At 40.9% G+C, this 17,513-nt stretch overlaps 1 protein-coding gene across 2 annotated transcripts in view; it reads right to left on the reverse strand.

Annotated features, from left to right (window-relative positions):
• Window positions 1-14,026, reverse strand: part of C2H18orf54 (chromosome 2 C18orf54 homolog) — a 28,749-nt gene extending 14,723 nt beyond the window's left edge. The window contains exons 1-4 of one of the 2 annotated variants that reach the window (XM_063295814.1): window positions 13,888-14,026; window positions 11,697-12,031; window positions 4,273-4,989; window positions 651-798 (exon numbers count right to left, since the gene is read on the reverse strand). In XM_063295814.1, coding sequence (XP_063151884.1) covers window positions 651-798; window positions 4,273-4,989; window positions 11,697-11,982 — 1,151 coding nt within the window. In that variant the 5' untranslated portion in view covers window positions 11,983-12,031; window positions 13,888-14,026. The remainder of the gene's footprint in view (window positions 1-650; window positions 799-4,272; window positions 4,990-11,696; window positions 12,032-13,887) is intronic. The other variant, XM_063295815.1, reaches the window with a different exon arrangement.
• Between the last annotated feature and the right edge of the window lie 3,487 nt (window positions 14,027-17,513).

Here is a 17,513-nt window from a genome sequence, read left to right on the forward strand (position 1 = left end):
CCATTACTCAAATAACCCTGGATCTTCAAAAAGGGCTGTACGCTTCTGTGACAGAAAATCCTGTGGGAATGTAGTGAGCACAAAAGGGGTAACCAGTTTATGAACACAACTTCCACTGGGGATGCAGGCTTGGCTCTTGACATCGAGAAAATGGCCAAAGATCTTTAAAGAAAATTATTTGCCCCTTTGGGGATTTTGAGCCAAAGTTAAGTGAGTAAGTAACAGGGGCTGGCTGATCATAATAGCAGTCAAGAGTTCTGTGGGTGCCACTTGCAATTAGCTTCTCAGGCTACTAATGAGAAGTAGATCTGGAATTCTTTGCTCCCTCTTTCTTAATATTATGATCTGGAGACTTCTGACGAAGCTACGTGGTTAAGGAATCAGGAGAGATACAGCATACAGTTAAGCTACAAAGGCAGCTGTGCAAGAGAAACGGATGACCTTCAAAGGGGAGTAGACAAACTCATGAAGAATCTGGCTTCACCACTGTGACAACAGGATCCAGCAGGGGTCTTCTTAGATTTCTTGTACAAACTCCATCATTTTACCACATTCAGATAGGTTGAAGAAGGTGGTATTATCAGGATGTTACTGAAGAATCCCACTCTGTGTTTCCATAAAAAAACTAAATGGGATTCTAGTATACTCACAAGCCAACTGGGACATTATCCCACGACCTTTCCGCTTCTAGGACATCCACTGTACAAGGGCTGCCATCGTTTTTCAGGAGACGAGTTGATTCCTCAGCAGAAGATTCCAATGCTCTCCTTGCTTTCTGAATTAGAAACTCTGTCTCATCTAAAATCATTATAGATGTCACAATTAAAAATGTCACATTCATATCACACACCTGATACATATGATTTCAAATAAGTACGGGTGTCTAAAGTCTTATCCTAAATTGGAAATTCAGGATTTTTTAAAAACATTTGTCATAAAAGAAGTTACACTATATAATTTAAATGATCGGTGGTTTTAATTTTAATTTACTTTGGGGGGGGGTCATCACATGCACGGTCCTGGTAGAAGGTAAACAAGTGGTATGAGAAAAAAGCTAGAGCAGTGGGGTCAGCAGGCCACAAGGAAGGAAGGGTCTGATAAATCTAGATACAGATCTGATTTCTATGCATGGGACAAATGTATATGAAGTAAGAAACAGTGGCTGGTTACTGTTTCTTATTTCCTACATATTAGCCAGCTACTTTGAAGAGAAAATTGAGCAGAAAGGCAGGATATAAATCAAATAAAGAAACAAACAGATTTTGACTACATGGGAGTGTCACAGACGTACCCAAATTATTTGGGTGGATTTATATTTCAGTATTAGAAGTGCATGAATCTAATTACTGCATATGAGAAAACAATCAAGATGAAAAAAAATTAATTTACTTCTCCTACTTCAGAATGTTATCCAGTATCCATTTCATTCCTTTATGTGGATATTTACTGTATATTCTGCCCTCAGCTCAAACTCAAGATACCAAAAGACAAAAAATAAGAGCTCACATGGAATTGAATATAAATTACATAAACTATACAACATCGTAGAAGATTATTCACATCAGACAATAAAACTGCCTTATTATAGAAAGTCTTTGTATGAATATTCAAACAAGTCCATGTGGAAATGGACTTTATTCAACATTCTAAAACAATACATTTCAGGACTGCATTGACTACTGCAATTTGTTAATGTACTTGTGAATCATTAATTAATTTTTAAGGTTAACCATTTCCTTCTGTTTACAGATGCCTCTTTCAACTAAGGACAAAGACCCTATAGATTTGATGAAATGGGCCCAGATCTGAACACCTAATAATCAATCTAAAGCAATGCAGTGCAGTCCAATGGCCTTCTGAAGACCTAACCTTGATTGTATTAATTATTTCTCACAACACCTTCCTACTTGTGTATTTATGACTCCCTGATTTCAAAAGAGCTAAAGCCCAGATAAGGATGTTCAGGGAGAAGCCCAAACTGCTTTATTTCATAAGAAAGACAGGACCATAATTAAAAGTCAAGAAAGAACCTGGCCTGTAGACTAACAATCCATCGGCAGATCCCTCGGCCCAAGGCTTCACCTGGGGGCTTCCCTCCCTAGAAGCAGGCAGGTGAGGGAAGATAAAACAAACTACCATGCTGCAAATGAAGGACTTGGGGTAGCTACCATGTTAATTGCAACTTATTTATTGCAATACTTATATACTACCCTCTGAGCAGTTTAAATTCAATAAAAATAAATAAAACAACTTCTAACTGCAGAAAACTATAGAATTCATGCCAAGGCCCTTGTGAAAAATTAAAAGAAAAAATTAACAAATAAATACAAAGTCATAAGGTGTTTATTCCTGAAATGCCCAGCAAAAAATAAACCGTTTTTGCTGCCTTCCTAAAGACTGTTAAACAATCTTGGCTTCTGGGGGCAAACTATCCCATAATGATGGGAACCCTCCAAGAATGCTTTGCTTTGCTTCTCCACCTCTGCAACTATATGTTAATCAAAAGAATCCCAATGACTCTGATTTATGCTGCCCTGCCCTAACTAAGCCACCACTGGACTCCCCATGCACACTCACAAGTCGCAAGGGAACAACCTTGTACGGCGTTAGCCGATTCAACTACATTTATTCAAATTTTTATAGCTGCCCAAATCCGATGGACTCTGTATCGTTATATACATTCAACTGCATCATTAGGATCAATTATGTAGATCAGTATTTCTCAATCTTAACAATTTTAAGATGTGTGGACTTCAACTCTCAGAATTCCTCAGCCAGTATGCTGGCTGAGGAATTCTGGGAGTTGAAGGCCACACATCTTAAAGTTGTCACGGTTGAAAAACATTGTTGTAGATCATCATCTTCATCAGCACTTTCCCTTTAAGCAGAGTACATGCTGGTAAGGAGACATACACAACAATGTACTTTGTGCACATACTGGCTATGTACACTTAGCTATAAACCTGTATTGGTGAGCCCAGCACCATTTTTAATTCCCTGCTTATGGCTTTTTAACTGAATGCTTTAAAAATATGTCAACAGAACCCTAAAAACCCGTGGAGGATAAAAAGGCTGACTTTTCTGGATGCCTTTAAACTTGGATGTTTTAATTTACAAGCTATTCAAGGTACATCTGGGACAAAATGGTGACCTTTTGTGCTTCAAATGACAGGGTAAGTGAACAAACTCTTGCGTGCACTGAAGTCTACAGATGGGTGTCCTTGCAAATACAGGCACTGCAGCTGATTAAAGCAACTCTGTAAGGAAGCTTCGGACACATTACGTCAAGACCCAGCTCTCTGGAGAAGTCTCTGATGCTGGGAAAGGAGGAAGGAAAGGGAAGAGGATGATGACCAGCAGCAAGGGTGGATGGTCTTAATTACAATGGCAATGGGCGCACTGTTGGAAGACCTGAAGGACCATGTTAGGGACAGATAGTTGTAGAGACAATCTATCTATGTGGTTGCTAAGAGGTGACACCAACTTGATGGCACATAATCAATCCATCCATTTAGGGAAAGTGGAAAGGAGGCTACAAAGGTTTGGGCTTTAGCAGCACAACAGAGAAACAGAAAGTTTAGTAGAACATCTTTGCAACTTTGAACCTGCTGTTGGCCAAGTCGTTATTTGATTTTGGCTGAGCATACTGTATGAACTGAGTAATTATATTTTATAAAATATAATTAATAGCATAGCGTTGTATGCGACCTAAGACACGACGACTTATTCAACAAATCATGGTCAGAACAAACTAATTTAATATGGACTCGGCCATAAAATGTTACACATGTATTAACATGGTAAACTCAAATTATTTGAAAATCCATTTTAGAAAATGGCTTCAAACCATATTTTGGTTGTAATTAATGCATGCATTCCAGTCTTTACTATATATTCTTAATTTTAAGACTATAGCAGGAGGGAGGGAGAAGCATATGAGCTTGCTGGGTGCACCTAATACCCAATTATGATGAAGGATTAGATCGTATTATTTCTGCATCAGTTTAATGGGCATAAAGGTAGCAGAACACTTTTTTTCTAAGAAATATCTAGGATTCATTGGCAAAGTTCACACACTGGCCTTTCAGTGATTGTGGTTGGCAAAGCAGTTTGTTGCTGAAAGAGTTATGTGAACCCAGACAATTGCAACTTATTCATTAAACTATTGCTAAATAAACCATGGTTCATCAGTGTCTGAACCTAGTCACTATCATGCCACATTCCAAAAAGCTGACAAATTCTGACATCAAAATAAGTACTATTATGTATTACCTCTAAGTGGATCCTTGTGCTCTCTTAGGCCTTGAAGTAGAAAATAGGTACCTGGAGAATCATTTTGGCAATTTGTTTGAATATCACACTTGTGCTTTGGGCTCACCGCATTGTTATGTCTTGAGCACTCAGAGATGCTTAATCTGTTAAGATTTTGAAACTTCATCAGCTCCTTATTATCTTGCAAAGACAGAAGTTCACTTTCCACATGTGAGGTCTGTGTGGAATTTTCATTACTTGAATCCAACAAGAGATTATGGTTCTTCAGCCAGACAGGATATTTGGATTCAGGGATACTATTTATCTCTGAGATGCTCAAGTCCGTTTTATGACTTGTCAACCATCTTGGATAGTTCTTATGAAAAATGGTCTCTTTGTGGGCGACCTGGTCATTCCCAGGCAACACAGGATCATGTTTGTGAAATTTATGCTGTGCACATTTTTTTCTGCTAGCTTCTTGGTATGAAGAAGGAAACAAGAAATTTTCCAGAGAATCTTTTTTTTCTTTATTGCTGAAGGACGAAGTCCAGTGATGAGAACGAGAAGCAGGTGCTGTCCATGACCTCCTGTTCACATGGCCTCTCTGAGTTAGTGGCCTAGAAATCTTGAAAGATACAGATCCATCTGCAGGGAATGCTAAAAGGTCATCTGTAGTCAGGCTGACTATATCTGGCTCATAAGCAATTCTTCCAAGATGTGTACGCCACTTAACGTTCTCTAAGGCAAGAAGAGACATGGTTTTATTTAATCTACAATATGCAAGAAAGAAAAAACATTTCAAATGATGTAAAAATATATGTATTTGCATTATATTCATTTCAGTTCATTGGAAATTATTCCCAGGAAACAACGTACAGGACTGCAGTCCTATTGAAAACTTCAGTGGATGCCTGTTGATTAACAATCTTTTCATGTTGGAGACAAAATACATTTGGAAGTATAGTAAGACTCATGATTTGGTCACACCCTATGGTTGTCCCATATTGGTTGAATATTATTAATATTGATAATAAGGCTTTAGTAAGGGATGTAAGATTCAGGGATGCTGAAGTGCTATTCAATTATATTCCTAAAATTGGGATTCATCAATTTATGAAGAGTGTTGGATTTACTGCATTTGGACTGCTGTAAAACAGATGTACATGTTCTTCGAAAGTCACCTGTACACCAGATACGAAAGTCTGGCTTGACAAAATGTGTGCACTCTCAGCCTTTGAACTTAACAATGCAAGAGAAGTATTATTTGATCTGGCTTGTGCTCAAACTTGTACTGTTTCCCAGTTAAAATTATGACTTAGGTTGTCTGTGTGTATGGAGATTAGTACTGTAGTACTGTATTTTTTACTATTAATTGGTGCTTGTAGATGTAAATGCAAGAGAATTCTTAGACTGAACCACAGTCAACAGACATTGAGATTAAAAAAACCTTATTAACATAGGATAAAATGCAAAGCTGGTCTCCAAGTTAGCCCTGTCAACTGTTCCACCGAAACAGCCTAGAATTGAAAACTTCTAAGTGAACTATAAAACTAAATTTTGGTACATTTTTTTTTTTAAAAAAAAACCATAACTTTCTTTCTTCAGCAAAGGATCGTTACCTTGTCGTGGTGCTGGAGCTTGAGCACCTCAATGATGCCATGAGCTAAACCATGAAGGGCCACCCAAGACGGGAAGGTCATGACAGAGAGGTCAGACTAAATGTGATCCCTGGGGAAGGTAATGGCAACCCACCTCAGTATTCTTGCCGTGAAAACTAAATGGATCAGTACAACCAGAGATATGTCGGTATACCATCGGAAGATGAGACCCCCAGGTCGGAAGATGGTCAAAATGCTACTGGGGAGGAACAGAGGATGAGCTCAACTAGCCCCAGACGTGACGACGCAGCTAGCTCAAAGCCGAAAGGACGGCTAGCGGCCGACGGTGCTGGTGGTGAACGGCGAATCCGATGTTCTAAGGATCAACACACCATCGGAACCTGGAATGTAAGATCTATGAGCCAGGGCAAATTGGATGTGGTTATTGGTGAGATGTCAAGATTAAAGATAGACATTCTGGGCGTCAGTGAACTGAAATGGACTGGAATGGGCCACTTCACATCAAATGACCACCAGATCTACTACTGCGGACAAGAGGACCACAGAAGAAATGGAGTAGCCTTCATAATTAATAGTAAAGTGGCTAAAGCAGTGCTTGGATACAACCCAAAAAACGACAGAATGATCTCAATTCGAATTCAGGGCAAGCCATCTAACATCACAGTGATCCAAATATACGCCCCAACCACAAATGCTGAAGAAGCTGAAGTAGAGCAGTTCTATGAGGATCTGCAGCACCTACTGGACAACACGCCTAAAAGAGATGTTATTTTCATCACAGGAGACTGGAATGCTAAGGTGGGCAGTCAAATGACACCTCGAATTACAGGTAAGTATGGCCTGGGAGAACAAAACGAAGCAGGACACAGGCTGATAGAATTTTGCCAAGACAATTCACTCTGCATAACAAACACTCTCTTCCAACAACCTAAGAGATGGCTTTATACATGGACTTCACCAGATGGACAACACTGAAATCAGATTGATTACATCCTTTGCAGCCAAAGGTGGCGGACATCTGTACAGTCGGTAAAAACAAGGCCTGGAGCTGACTGTAGTTCAGATCACGAACTTCTTCTTGCACAATTTAGGATCAGACTAAAGAGATTAGGGAAGACCCACAGATCAGCTAGACATGAGCTTACTAATATTCCTAAGGAATATGCAGTGGAGGTGAAGAATCGATTTAAGGGACTGGACTTAGTAGATAGGGTCCCGGAAGAACTCTGGACAGAAGTTCGCAACGTTGTTCAGGAGGCGGCAACAAAATACATCCCAAAGAAAGAGAAAACCAAGAAGGCAAAATGGCTGTCTGCTGAGACACTAGAAGTAGCCCAAGAAAGAAGGAAAGCAAAAGGCAACAGTGATAGGGGGAGATATGCCCAATTAAATGCAAAATTCCAGAGGTTAGCCAGAAGAGATAAGGAATTATTTTTAAACAAGCAATACGCGGAAGTGGAAGAAGATAATAGAATAGGAAGGACAAGAGACCTCTTCCAGAAAATTAGAAACATTGGAGGTAAATTCCAGGCAAAAATGGGTATGATCAAAAACAAAGATGGCAAGGACCTAACAGAAGAAGAAGAGATCAAGAAAAGGTGGCAAGAATATACAGAAAACCTGTATAGGAAGGATAACAATATCGGGGATAGCTTTGCCAGTGTGGTCGGTGAGCTAGAGCCAGACATCCTGAAGAGTGAGGTTGAGTGGGCCTTAAGAAGCATTGCTAATAACAAGGCAGCAGGAGATGACGGCATCCCAGCTGAACTGTTCAAAATCTTGCAAGATGATGCTGTCAAGGTAATGCATGCTATATGCCAGCAAATTTGGAAAACACAAGAATGGCCATCAGACTGGAAAAAATCAACTTATATCCCCATACCAAAAAAGGGAAACACTAAAGAATGTTCAAACTATCGAACAGTGGCACTCATTTCACATGCCAGTAAGGTAATGCTCAAGATCCTGCAAGGTAGACTTCAGCAGTTCATGGAGCGAGAATTGCCAGATGTACAAGCTGGGTTTAGAAAAGGCAGAGGAACTACAGACCAAATTGCCAATATCCACTGGATAATGGAAAAAGCCAGGGAGTTTCAGAAAAACATCTATTTCTGTTTTATTGACTATTCTAAAGCCTTTGACTGTGTGGACCATAACAAATTGTGGCAAGTTCTTAGTGGTATGGGGATACCAAGTCATCTTGTATGCCTCCTGAGGAATCTGTATAACGACCAAGTAGCAACAGTAAGAACAGACCACGGAACAACAGACTGTTTTCAGATTGGGAAAGGAGTATGGCAGGGCTGTATACTCTCACCCTACCTATTCAACTTGTATGCAGAACACATCATGCGACAAGCTGGCCTTGAGGAATCCAAGGCTGGAGTTAAAATCTCTGGAAGAAACATTAACAATCTCAGATATGCAGATGATACCACTTTGATGGCTGAAAGTGAAGAGGAACTGAGGAGCCTTATGATGAAGGTGAAAGAAGAAAGTGCAAAAGCTGGCTTGCAGCTAAACCTCAAAAAAACCAAGATTATGGCAACCAGCTTGATTGATAACTGGCAAATAGAGGGAGAAAATGTAGAAGCAGTGAAAGACTTTGTATTCCTAGGTGCAAAGATTACTGCAGATGCTGACTGCAGTCAGGAAATCAGAAGACACTTAATCCTTGGAAGAAGAGCAATGACAAATCTCGATAAAATAGTTAAGAGCAGAGACATCACACTGACAACAAAGGCCCGCATAGTTAAAGCAATGGTGTTCCCTGTAGTAACATATGGCTGCGAGAGCTGGACCATAAGGAAGGCTGAGAGAAGGAAGATCGATGCTTTTGAACTGTGGTGTTGGAGGAAAATTCTGAGAGTGCCTTGGACTGCAAGAAGATCCAACCAGTCCATCCTCCAGGAAATAAAGCCAGACTGCTCACTTGCGGGAATGACATTAAAGGCAAAACTGAAATACTTTGGCCACATAATGAGAAGACAGGACACCCTGGAGAAGATGCTGATGCTAGGGAGAGTGGAGGGCAAAAGGAAGGGGGGCCAACCAAGGGCAAGGTGGATGGATGATATTCTAGAGGTGACGGACTCGTCCCTGGGGGAGCTGGGGGTGTTGACGACTGACAGGAAGCTCTGGCGTGGGCTGGTCCATGAAGTCACGAAGAGTCGGAAGCGACTAAACGAATAAACAACAACAACATAACTTTCTTTGAGAAGCTTTGTCCTTTTCTAGAGGACAACCTGAGCGGAAGAAATTGTTTTTTTAGCAATGATTTATTCTCTTAATTAATAAAACAATACCAAAAGCAATATATGAAATATCTTGTACTGTTTCATGATGTCTAAAAGATTCTTAAAAGAAAGTAATATTTATTTGTTATGACTTATAGTTTGATTACTTATATTCTGGTGCAATTCTGAATGCTATGCTCCTGGTTATGATTTTATGTCTATATTTTAATAGTTTTCAGCAAGGTGTATTACTGGTATGCAAAAAGTTTCAAGTTTGAAACGCCTCATCACCTCACCCAGGCTGTTCCAATGGGCTGGTCAGAGCTCAGAACATTTCCAGTATGTTCAGAATAGCACCAGACCACTACAGGTAAGCGTGTATAGATAAAAATCTACACAAATCTCTTTTGGGAGTTCACAGATAACCATTCTGCAACTTTAAGGTTAAGGATAACGATGAAACTCTTTTAATACTAACTTTTTGGCTTCTTGGAGTTCATCACAATATTGGTTTATTCAGAAGCAAATCCCACTTGTTTAATGGGACTAAGTCAGTCACTTTGGATATGGAACACATATGGGCCATTTGAGTCACTTACAATGTTAACTGAAAAATACAAGTATAATGTTATATAATCAACCTTACAGGGGCCATTTTAAAAGTTAGAAAATTGCTGTTTATTTTATATAATTAAGAGAGATCTAACTGATAGGGACGTGGTGGCACTGTGGGTTAAACAGCTGAGCTGCTGGGCTTGCCGATCGGAAGGTCGGCGGTTCGAATCCGCGTGATGGGGTGAGCTCCCGTTGCTAGTCCCAGCTCCTGCCAACCTAGCAGTTTGAAAACATGCCAATGTGAGTAGGTAACGGCGTTCCGTGTAGTCATGCCGGCCACATGACCACGGAAGTGTCTACGGACAAACGCCGGCTCTTCGGCTTTGAAACGGAGATGAGCACCGCCCCCTAGAGTCGGACACGACTGGACTTAATGTCAAGGGAAACCTTTACCTTTGCTTAACTGATCTTCAGTGGATTAGATTTCCAAACCATACAATGAAGTATAAATACCAGGATGTATGGGTGTCCCAGATGACACACCAAGCAATACATATCTCAGAACTACATTAGATGATCTTGCACAAGTACAAATTACTTGTGATCATTCGTGTCAGCCAGCCACAGAACATTCCATCTCACCTCTTCCTTCTAATATTGAGATTCATTTCTACAGATTAAAAGACACGTTTTCATCAAGGAACGAGCCATTTTTTTCAGGCCCTGGGTGCTATCAAATGATGGCCTGGGTGCCACATTCTTTAAAGCCTGAAAGTTTGAAGATTCCAATTATCGCAAACTAAAAAATTCATACGACAGTGCTGAAATGTTGGGAGATTTCCTGATATTGCGAGGCTTGGGGCATCTACTAAAATTGATTTGAGGAACTACAGGCCTCATTTTAGGATATAACTAGACAACCCGTGACCCGTCGGGTCATCGTTTCAGAGATATTTCCTCACCAGATCCCTGAATGCCTTCAACAATGGCAGAGCTTCTAATGTGCTGCCTTCCCTGGAAAAGTTCTTAAAAATTCAAGGAGATATTCAGAGATGTATCTGCCTTGAACATAGCCATGTCCTTCATATTGAGCTGTACAGCACAGTCAAACATCAGGTGTTAACCATTTTGTATTATGTCATAAAATGTTTTATGGTCATCTTGATGTTTATGTATGTAATGTATAATGTCTTATGTATATAAAATGTTTTACAAAATTTGTCAAATTTCAGTTCCATGGGAGTCATGGGTCCTGGATTTTGGATGCATTCTGTAGGTTAGCCCATTTGAGGTACCTTGGTTCAAAAATTGTTGCCCTGTGATGCACCATTTAGCTCACGTAAAGGTTACAGACAGACACGGAAGTTTTAGTGGGATATAGATGGTGATGCATCAGCCACTGGCTGTTGCTAACTGCAGCCCTACATTTTCTTGCTAGACATACTGTATGCTTTTTGTCGACTACTTCTACTGGTACTACTTAAATCCAAATATATTATTTTCACTGTTAAATCATGCAAGTAGCATTTAACATAAATGTGCAAAGATAAAATAATATACCATAAATTAGTGACCAACATTTTAAGTTATATTGCTGGCAGGGTGACTTTGGGCCAGTGAGTCATTCTTAGCCCAACCCACCTCACAGGGTTGTTGCTGTGGGGAAAAAAGGAGGCAGGACTATACGCACGCCACCTCGACTTCTATGCAAGAGATGAAAATAATAATAATAATGCAAGATATGGATGTAATAATAATAATAATATGAGTTGATGATGATCATGTCAACTAAATGGGTTAGCTTTCACTTATATCCTCCATAAACCATATCACCAACTCATATTAAAAAACACAAACGAACCACCACACAGGGAATCCAAATAACACCAACATTGTATAAGGAGCATAACAAGAAATATGCATTAGCTGTGACATTTTGATGCCATTTTCAGAGTGACCTCTAATCTTACAGGTCAAGATTATAAAAGTATTTCTCCCCACACACATTACTGAAAAAGGAAGCATACAAACGTACCGCACTTGGGCTTAAAACTGTCCCTTGAGGACTTGGAGTTCTTAGGAGCCTTCTGAGGAATGCCAATTTTTCCAGGTCTGATGTCTGGTGATGAAAGACTGAGATTGAAATCTTCAATATAGGCCTCTAAAGCTTGAGTGGCCGAACTATACAACTTGTCCTTGTATTGGACTGGACTGTGGATATTCAAGGAGTCATGGCCACTCTGAAGGCTACCACTTGCTAGAAGAGATGACACAGTTGCTTCTGGAGAGCAGACGTTATTTTTTTTAACCAAGCAGGACATTACTTTTCACTCAGGGGCCTTCTGGAGCTGATCCCGAACCTTGTGAAAACTGTCAGTAAGCAAGGAAGTATGGATCTTGAGCAAGCCACAATAATGCGTTTAAAATTTTCACATTTAGCCCACCCCCCAAAAGACAGGGTATTTTGTTTTAGTAATTTCTTTATCATTTCTATTGACTGCGGTACTTTTATAATCCTGTAGGTATACGGTACAGTTTATGACAGAAAACCACCAAAATAGTATTTTTGCTAAATCGGACAGCAAGAAGTGTTTCCTTGTGTCAAGATTAAATCACAGTCCTGAAAAAGAGTTAGAAACTAAACTGCGCAGTCAGATACACCCGTTTGGTCCAATCATGCTGCTCATTGGCTTGTGAGATCTATGGCAAAGATTACAGAGTTTAAAAAAAAAACAGGAAGAAGGATGCTATGCAAACTGATTTTATACTCAACATTTTACGGGAAGAGGAATATATTGTGAATGAAGCAATGCTGGCTGTTCTGTACATGGAGTGTTTTGCTAGTTCAGTTTTGTGTTTACCCAGACATTATGGCCTGCACATGTGGTAAGTGGCTTACTGGATTGTGTAACCCAGTCAATTATGATTTATCTAATAAAGGAGCTATAACATGCCATATGAACCCAGTCATTTATTTATTTGTCATATTTCTTTACCACCCCTCTCGTATTACAACAACTCTGTCATGCCTTATTATTATGCAAGTGGATCTCACAACAGTCCAATATTATGCATGACTGTACATACTTAGATTCCATCAAGTTCAGTTGCTCCTGAATTAAATCATAGACTTAAATTACCATTTGTAGTTAATTACTTGTTTCTGCCGTGCATCTAAGATTAACTTCATGCCTAAACCATCAATTTACTTCCATTTACCAAAAAATAACCTAAAACTGTAATCGTATAGTTACCTGGGATACAAAATCCTGAAGCCAAATGGCCTTACATCTCAGAACATATACAGAATTTTTTAGTCTCACAGGCTTCACTGTTTTTAGGACTGAGAGGCAATTAAAAGGATTTATTTCAATGCAAAATAGCTGAGCCGGCATGTATTGGAAGGTCCCATACCAATTCTCAAGGACTGGACATAGAGACCAAGTTCTAAATTGCTTCTATTCCCTAAATTTCCAAAACATACAGCTTTTGGATAAGATAGCAGGAAATTCTGGGAGCTTGAACCTCACTATATCTGGAGGTTGTCAGATATAGTGGGTTACTTTAGCTGCAACACTTGAGCATATTACTGTAGGTGATTTATCTCTGTCCACTCCTCCTAAATTCAGCCTCCTTCTTTTTCATGGAAGGGGCAACTATTTGGTTTTTGCTGCACTTCCGATCCTTGGACGGGACACAGCTGCTTTAAAGAGCCGCAGACCAGGGCAGATCAGGAATCGAACAGAAACGCTGTGCAGACGGGGCAGGTATGCTCTGCTCTCAGGAAAAGACTTCAGGCATCCTTTTACAGTGAACTGTAATCCATGGCACCTAAGGCCATGGTAAGTTTTAATCTGTGAAGTAGAGTTGCCTTTGACCCAAGTTGATTCCAACTTCCATTCTGTTTTCTTATGAATTGTATGGAAAAGATTTGCCTTTGCCTGCCTGCTTCCAGGATGGATTTTTTAAACGCTTTCCAGCCCAATCTACAGTTTGGGATTTCCTGGTGGTCTCCCATCCCACTACACCACCAGGGATGGACCGCTCAGTGGTCTCCATCCCAGGTCTCACCCTCCTTAGCTGTCTAGGTCAGGCAAGGTCAATTATTTTGCTCAGGTATATTGGCTGAATGCCACAAAACTCAATGTTACTTTAGCTGCAACACTTGAGCATAGGCCCCTCCCTGGAAACCATGCTTTACAGCCCTTTCCCTTCCCAGAAAGTACCTTCGGTTGTGATCAGTGTAAGTCGCCCCTTCGCACGTTCAGTTAACTCGACGCGTGTAACGCCCTATGGACGCGTGTGAATGCGTCACCGGGCAACACGGGTTTCGGTAGCTCAGACGCGAATCTAATTACTCTGGGCTCTCCCGTTCGCGTAAAACTACAATCGCCTATCCTTTCGCCTCACCTACATCCCCGGCGGCGGACTCTCCTCCTCCCGCCCGCCGGTTTGAAAGCGAATCCTCCCTCTTCGCCAATGGCGCCGGCTGGACTCGAAGGCGCATGCTCCGTCTCTGCCGCGCGCTCATTGGCCCCCGGCAGGACAGGAGAGAGCCTGGGACCACAACTCCCAGCAGGCGTCGGGGCCGAAGGCATCACAATGCTGGCCCGCCACACCGCCCTCTCCTGCCGAAACCCCACAGTGACAGCTGGCAGCCTGGGAGGCGGAGGCGGCTAAGGATGCTCGGAGGTGAGGGGAGGGTGCCGCGGGCTTGGGCGGGCGTGCAGTTCTCTTGGCGGCGAGTGATCGACGTTAACGCCAGGAGCGGGTTCTTTCGATCCCTTTCGCCCAAGCCAAGCGGGGATCTCGAGAGGGGGGAGGACCACAGCTGCCCGGCGCATCTGGAAGGCAGCAGCGTCAAGAAGGTCGCACAAGATGTGTTGCACTCCCTCCCCCCCCAAAATAAAATTGCTAGCACGGATTCCAAAAACCATTTCATGGCAATGGGTCCTGGAAAACCCTTTCCCTGATCTCGGGTATCCTAAGAGCTTGGTGGCACAGCCTTGGAGCTTCCTGGTGGTCTCCCATCCACCTGACCCTGCTCAAGTTTTTTAGATGCTGATTTTAAAAAACGAGTGGGGGCCAGAGTTTCAGGAAATCCCAGGAGCTTCATGATTAGACAGATGAGTATTATGTTGCAACTTTAGAGGTTAACATACAATTTTCCTTATAGCTGCTGTGAAGAATATTGGAAGCCAGTTCTTTGTATCTTTTCTCTTTCTTTTCTATTTTTCTTCAACTTTTTTCTTTTCTAGCACTTTTTGCTTGCTCTTTGCTTCCTTTCTTTCTTTTTCTTTCTTCCTTACTTTATACTAGTTTGTATTAGTTTTTATCTTTTTTTAAAGTTTCAATAAAAATCGTGTGTGTGTGTGTGTGTTTGTGTGTGTGTGTGTGTGTATGTATATATATGAAAGCAAATCCTAGAAGCGAGGACCGGAAGATGAAATGAAATTTCTGGAAGAAATCAATAGCAAACCACTTCTTTACTGCAATCAAGATGTAGTAAAATGATGTAGGCATTTCCATGACAGGGACTCCAGAGAGAACTGACCTTTTAAAGGAGCTGTTGCAGCCTGATTTATAGAGATATTCGCTGACTACAAAATCAATGGAGATTTGTAGAAGGCCAGCTTACAAGCATCCACATTCACATATGCAGTCTTATGTACAGCTGTCTCCATCATCATGTGCTGTGTACTCAGCATACTCTTTCAAACTTAAAAACTTTCCACAAGGCTCTTAGGTATTTCTTCCTGACAAGTTAAGAACTCAGGGGTGATGTTTGTAATTTAAAAGAGGAGAGCCAGTTTGGTGTAGGGGTTAAGGCTCCAGGCTAGAAACCAGGAGACTGTGAGTTCTAGTCCCACCTTAGGCATGAAAGCCGGCTGGGTGACCTTGGGCCAGTCCCTCTCTCTCAGCCCAACTCACCTCACAGGGTTGTTGTTTCGGGGAAAATAGAAGGAAGGAGTATTAGGTATGTTTGCCACCTTGAGTTTATAAAAATAATAAAGATGGATAAAAAATCTTTAAAAAAAGGACCCCTGCATGCACTTCCTTTCTTTCCCAACATTACTCAGACCTAGTACTATATGTTTTCAAGGGTGATGCCTGAAGGATCAAATCAGTAAACCAGCTTGATGACTGAGAAGTTATATGTGAGAGAAAGGGATGAGAGAAGTCAGATTTTATTCACACTTAAGCCAGCAATATCTATTATTAATTTATTAGATTTCTACCTGGCTTTTATTTGGTACAACTCAAGGTGGCACACATAATTTCCCCCACAATAACAACCCTGTGAGGTGGGTTCGACAGAGAGAGAGTGAGTGACTGGCCCAAAGTCACCCAGCCGGCTTTCATGCCAAATGGAAGACTAGAACTCACCGTGTCCTGGTTTCTAGGCCAGCACCTTCACCACTGCCCCAGTCTGGCTCTTAATATTTCCAAAGGCAACTTTCAAACAGTTGTCCTAAAATGATCCTTTGGGATCAAACGCTGCACACACAGAGTTTATGGAGGCTAGATCCCTAAGGGAACAACTCAGTGGAGCAGAAAGCTTTGGGGTGCTACTGACTTTCCTGTACAAATCCTTGTAAATAAAACACAATTAGAAAGTGAACATCGTGGCCTGACATTTAGGAAGAAACAAGCTTTATGTTTCTTATTGATTGACACACCACTCTGATATACCATTGCAATATGCTTCTATACGGACTAGATTTAATAAGACTGAGCTAGTTTTACATTAGTAGATTTAGTGCATGCTAAAGGATTCATAGATTTAAAGATACGTTAAAAGATTGAACTAGTTTTATATTAATATAGAGAGCCAATTTGGTGTGGTGGTTAAGGCACCAGGCTAGAAACCAGGAGACTGTGAGTTCTAGTCCTGCCTTGGGCACGAAGCAAGCTGGGTGACCTTGGGCCAGTCACATCCTCTCAGCCCTAGGAAGAAGGCAATGGCAAACCACTCCTGAAAGATCTTTCCAAGGAAACTGCAGGGACATGTCCAGGCAGTCTCCAAGAATCTCCAAGATTGAACATGTGTGAATATAAATCCCTTTTTTCTTTCAGGTTTAGTTCACTTTAAACCTTCCTTTCAGCAGTATAACCACTGTATTATAATTCTTAACTACATTTTTTATTGTTTTGTTTCATATATAAAACAAGACTTATTGCTTGCCTGATAGCATCAGCCTTTGAAGATTAAGTTATTAATAAGGTTTGTTTTATTCTCTTTTGCTTTTTGATTTCCTGAAAGTAGGATACATTCCTGTGGAAATGAGATTGAATATTAGAAAGTAATTTTTGGATGAGTTCACAATAGTCCCCAAACTCCAGATGTGTTGAGACTGCAATTCCCAGAATTCCCAGGTCAGCCATCCCCAGTTCCCTCCAGAGAGCATCAAGTTGGAGAAGCCTGCCCTGGTTCAACTTTTTTTTGTGTGTGTGCTGTTGCACACCTTGTGCTTAAATACTTTGAACAGAAGTACTTTGAAGGACGGGGTGGGGAGGTGGGGCAGAATTTATTTTTTTCTCCTGCTGTTGTGATATTCCATGCCATTGACATACACACTGCTTTGATGTCTTCCCAGATAGATGGATTATAGGAAAGATGCTGAGGACGTCTCCGCAAAAGTTTTTTTCTATCTCCATGATACAGAAGGATGGAACGTGGTAAAATCTACAGTAAGAAAATGACATATGTTTGTCTTGTTTGATCTTGTTCCCTCTTGCAAATAAAACAAAAAAGAATTAGTTGCAGCACAGTGATACCCTCCCAGGCAGGCGATAGTTAATTATAAGAATATCCAGAAAGCTTTGTTCAGTCTGTAGCTTGGGGCAAACA

Source organism: Candoia aspera, chromosome 2 (genome assembly GCF_035149785.1).
Source record: "Candoia aspera isolate rCanAsp1 chromosome 2, rCanAsp1.hap2, whole genome shotgun sequence".
NCBI classification, from domain to species: domain Eukaryota; kingdom Metazoa; phylum Chordata; class Lepidosauria; order Squamata; family Boidae; genus Candoia; species Candoia aspera.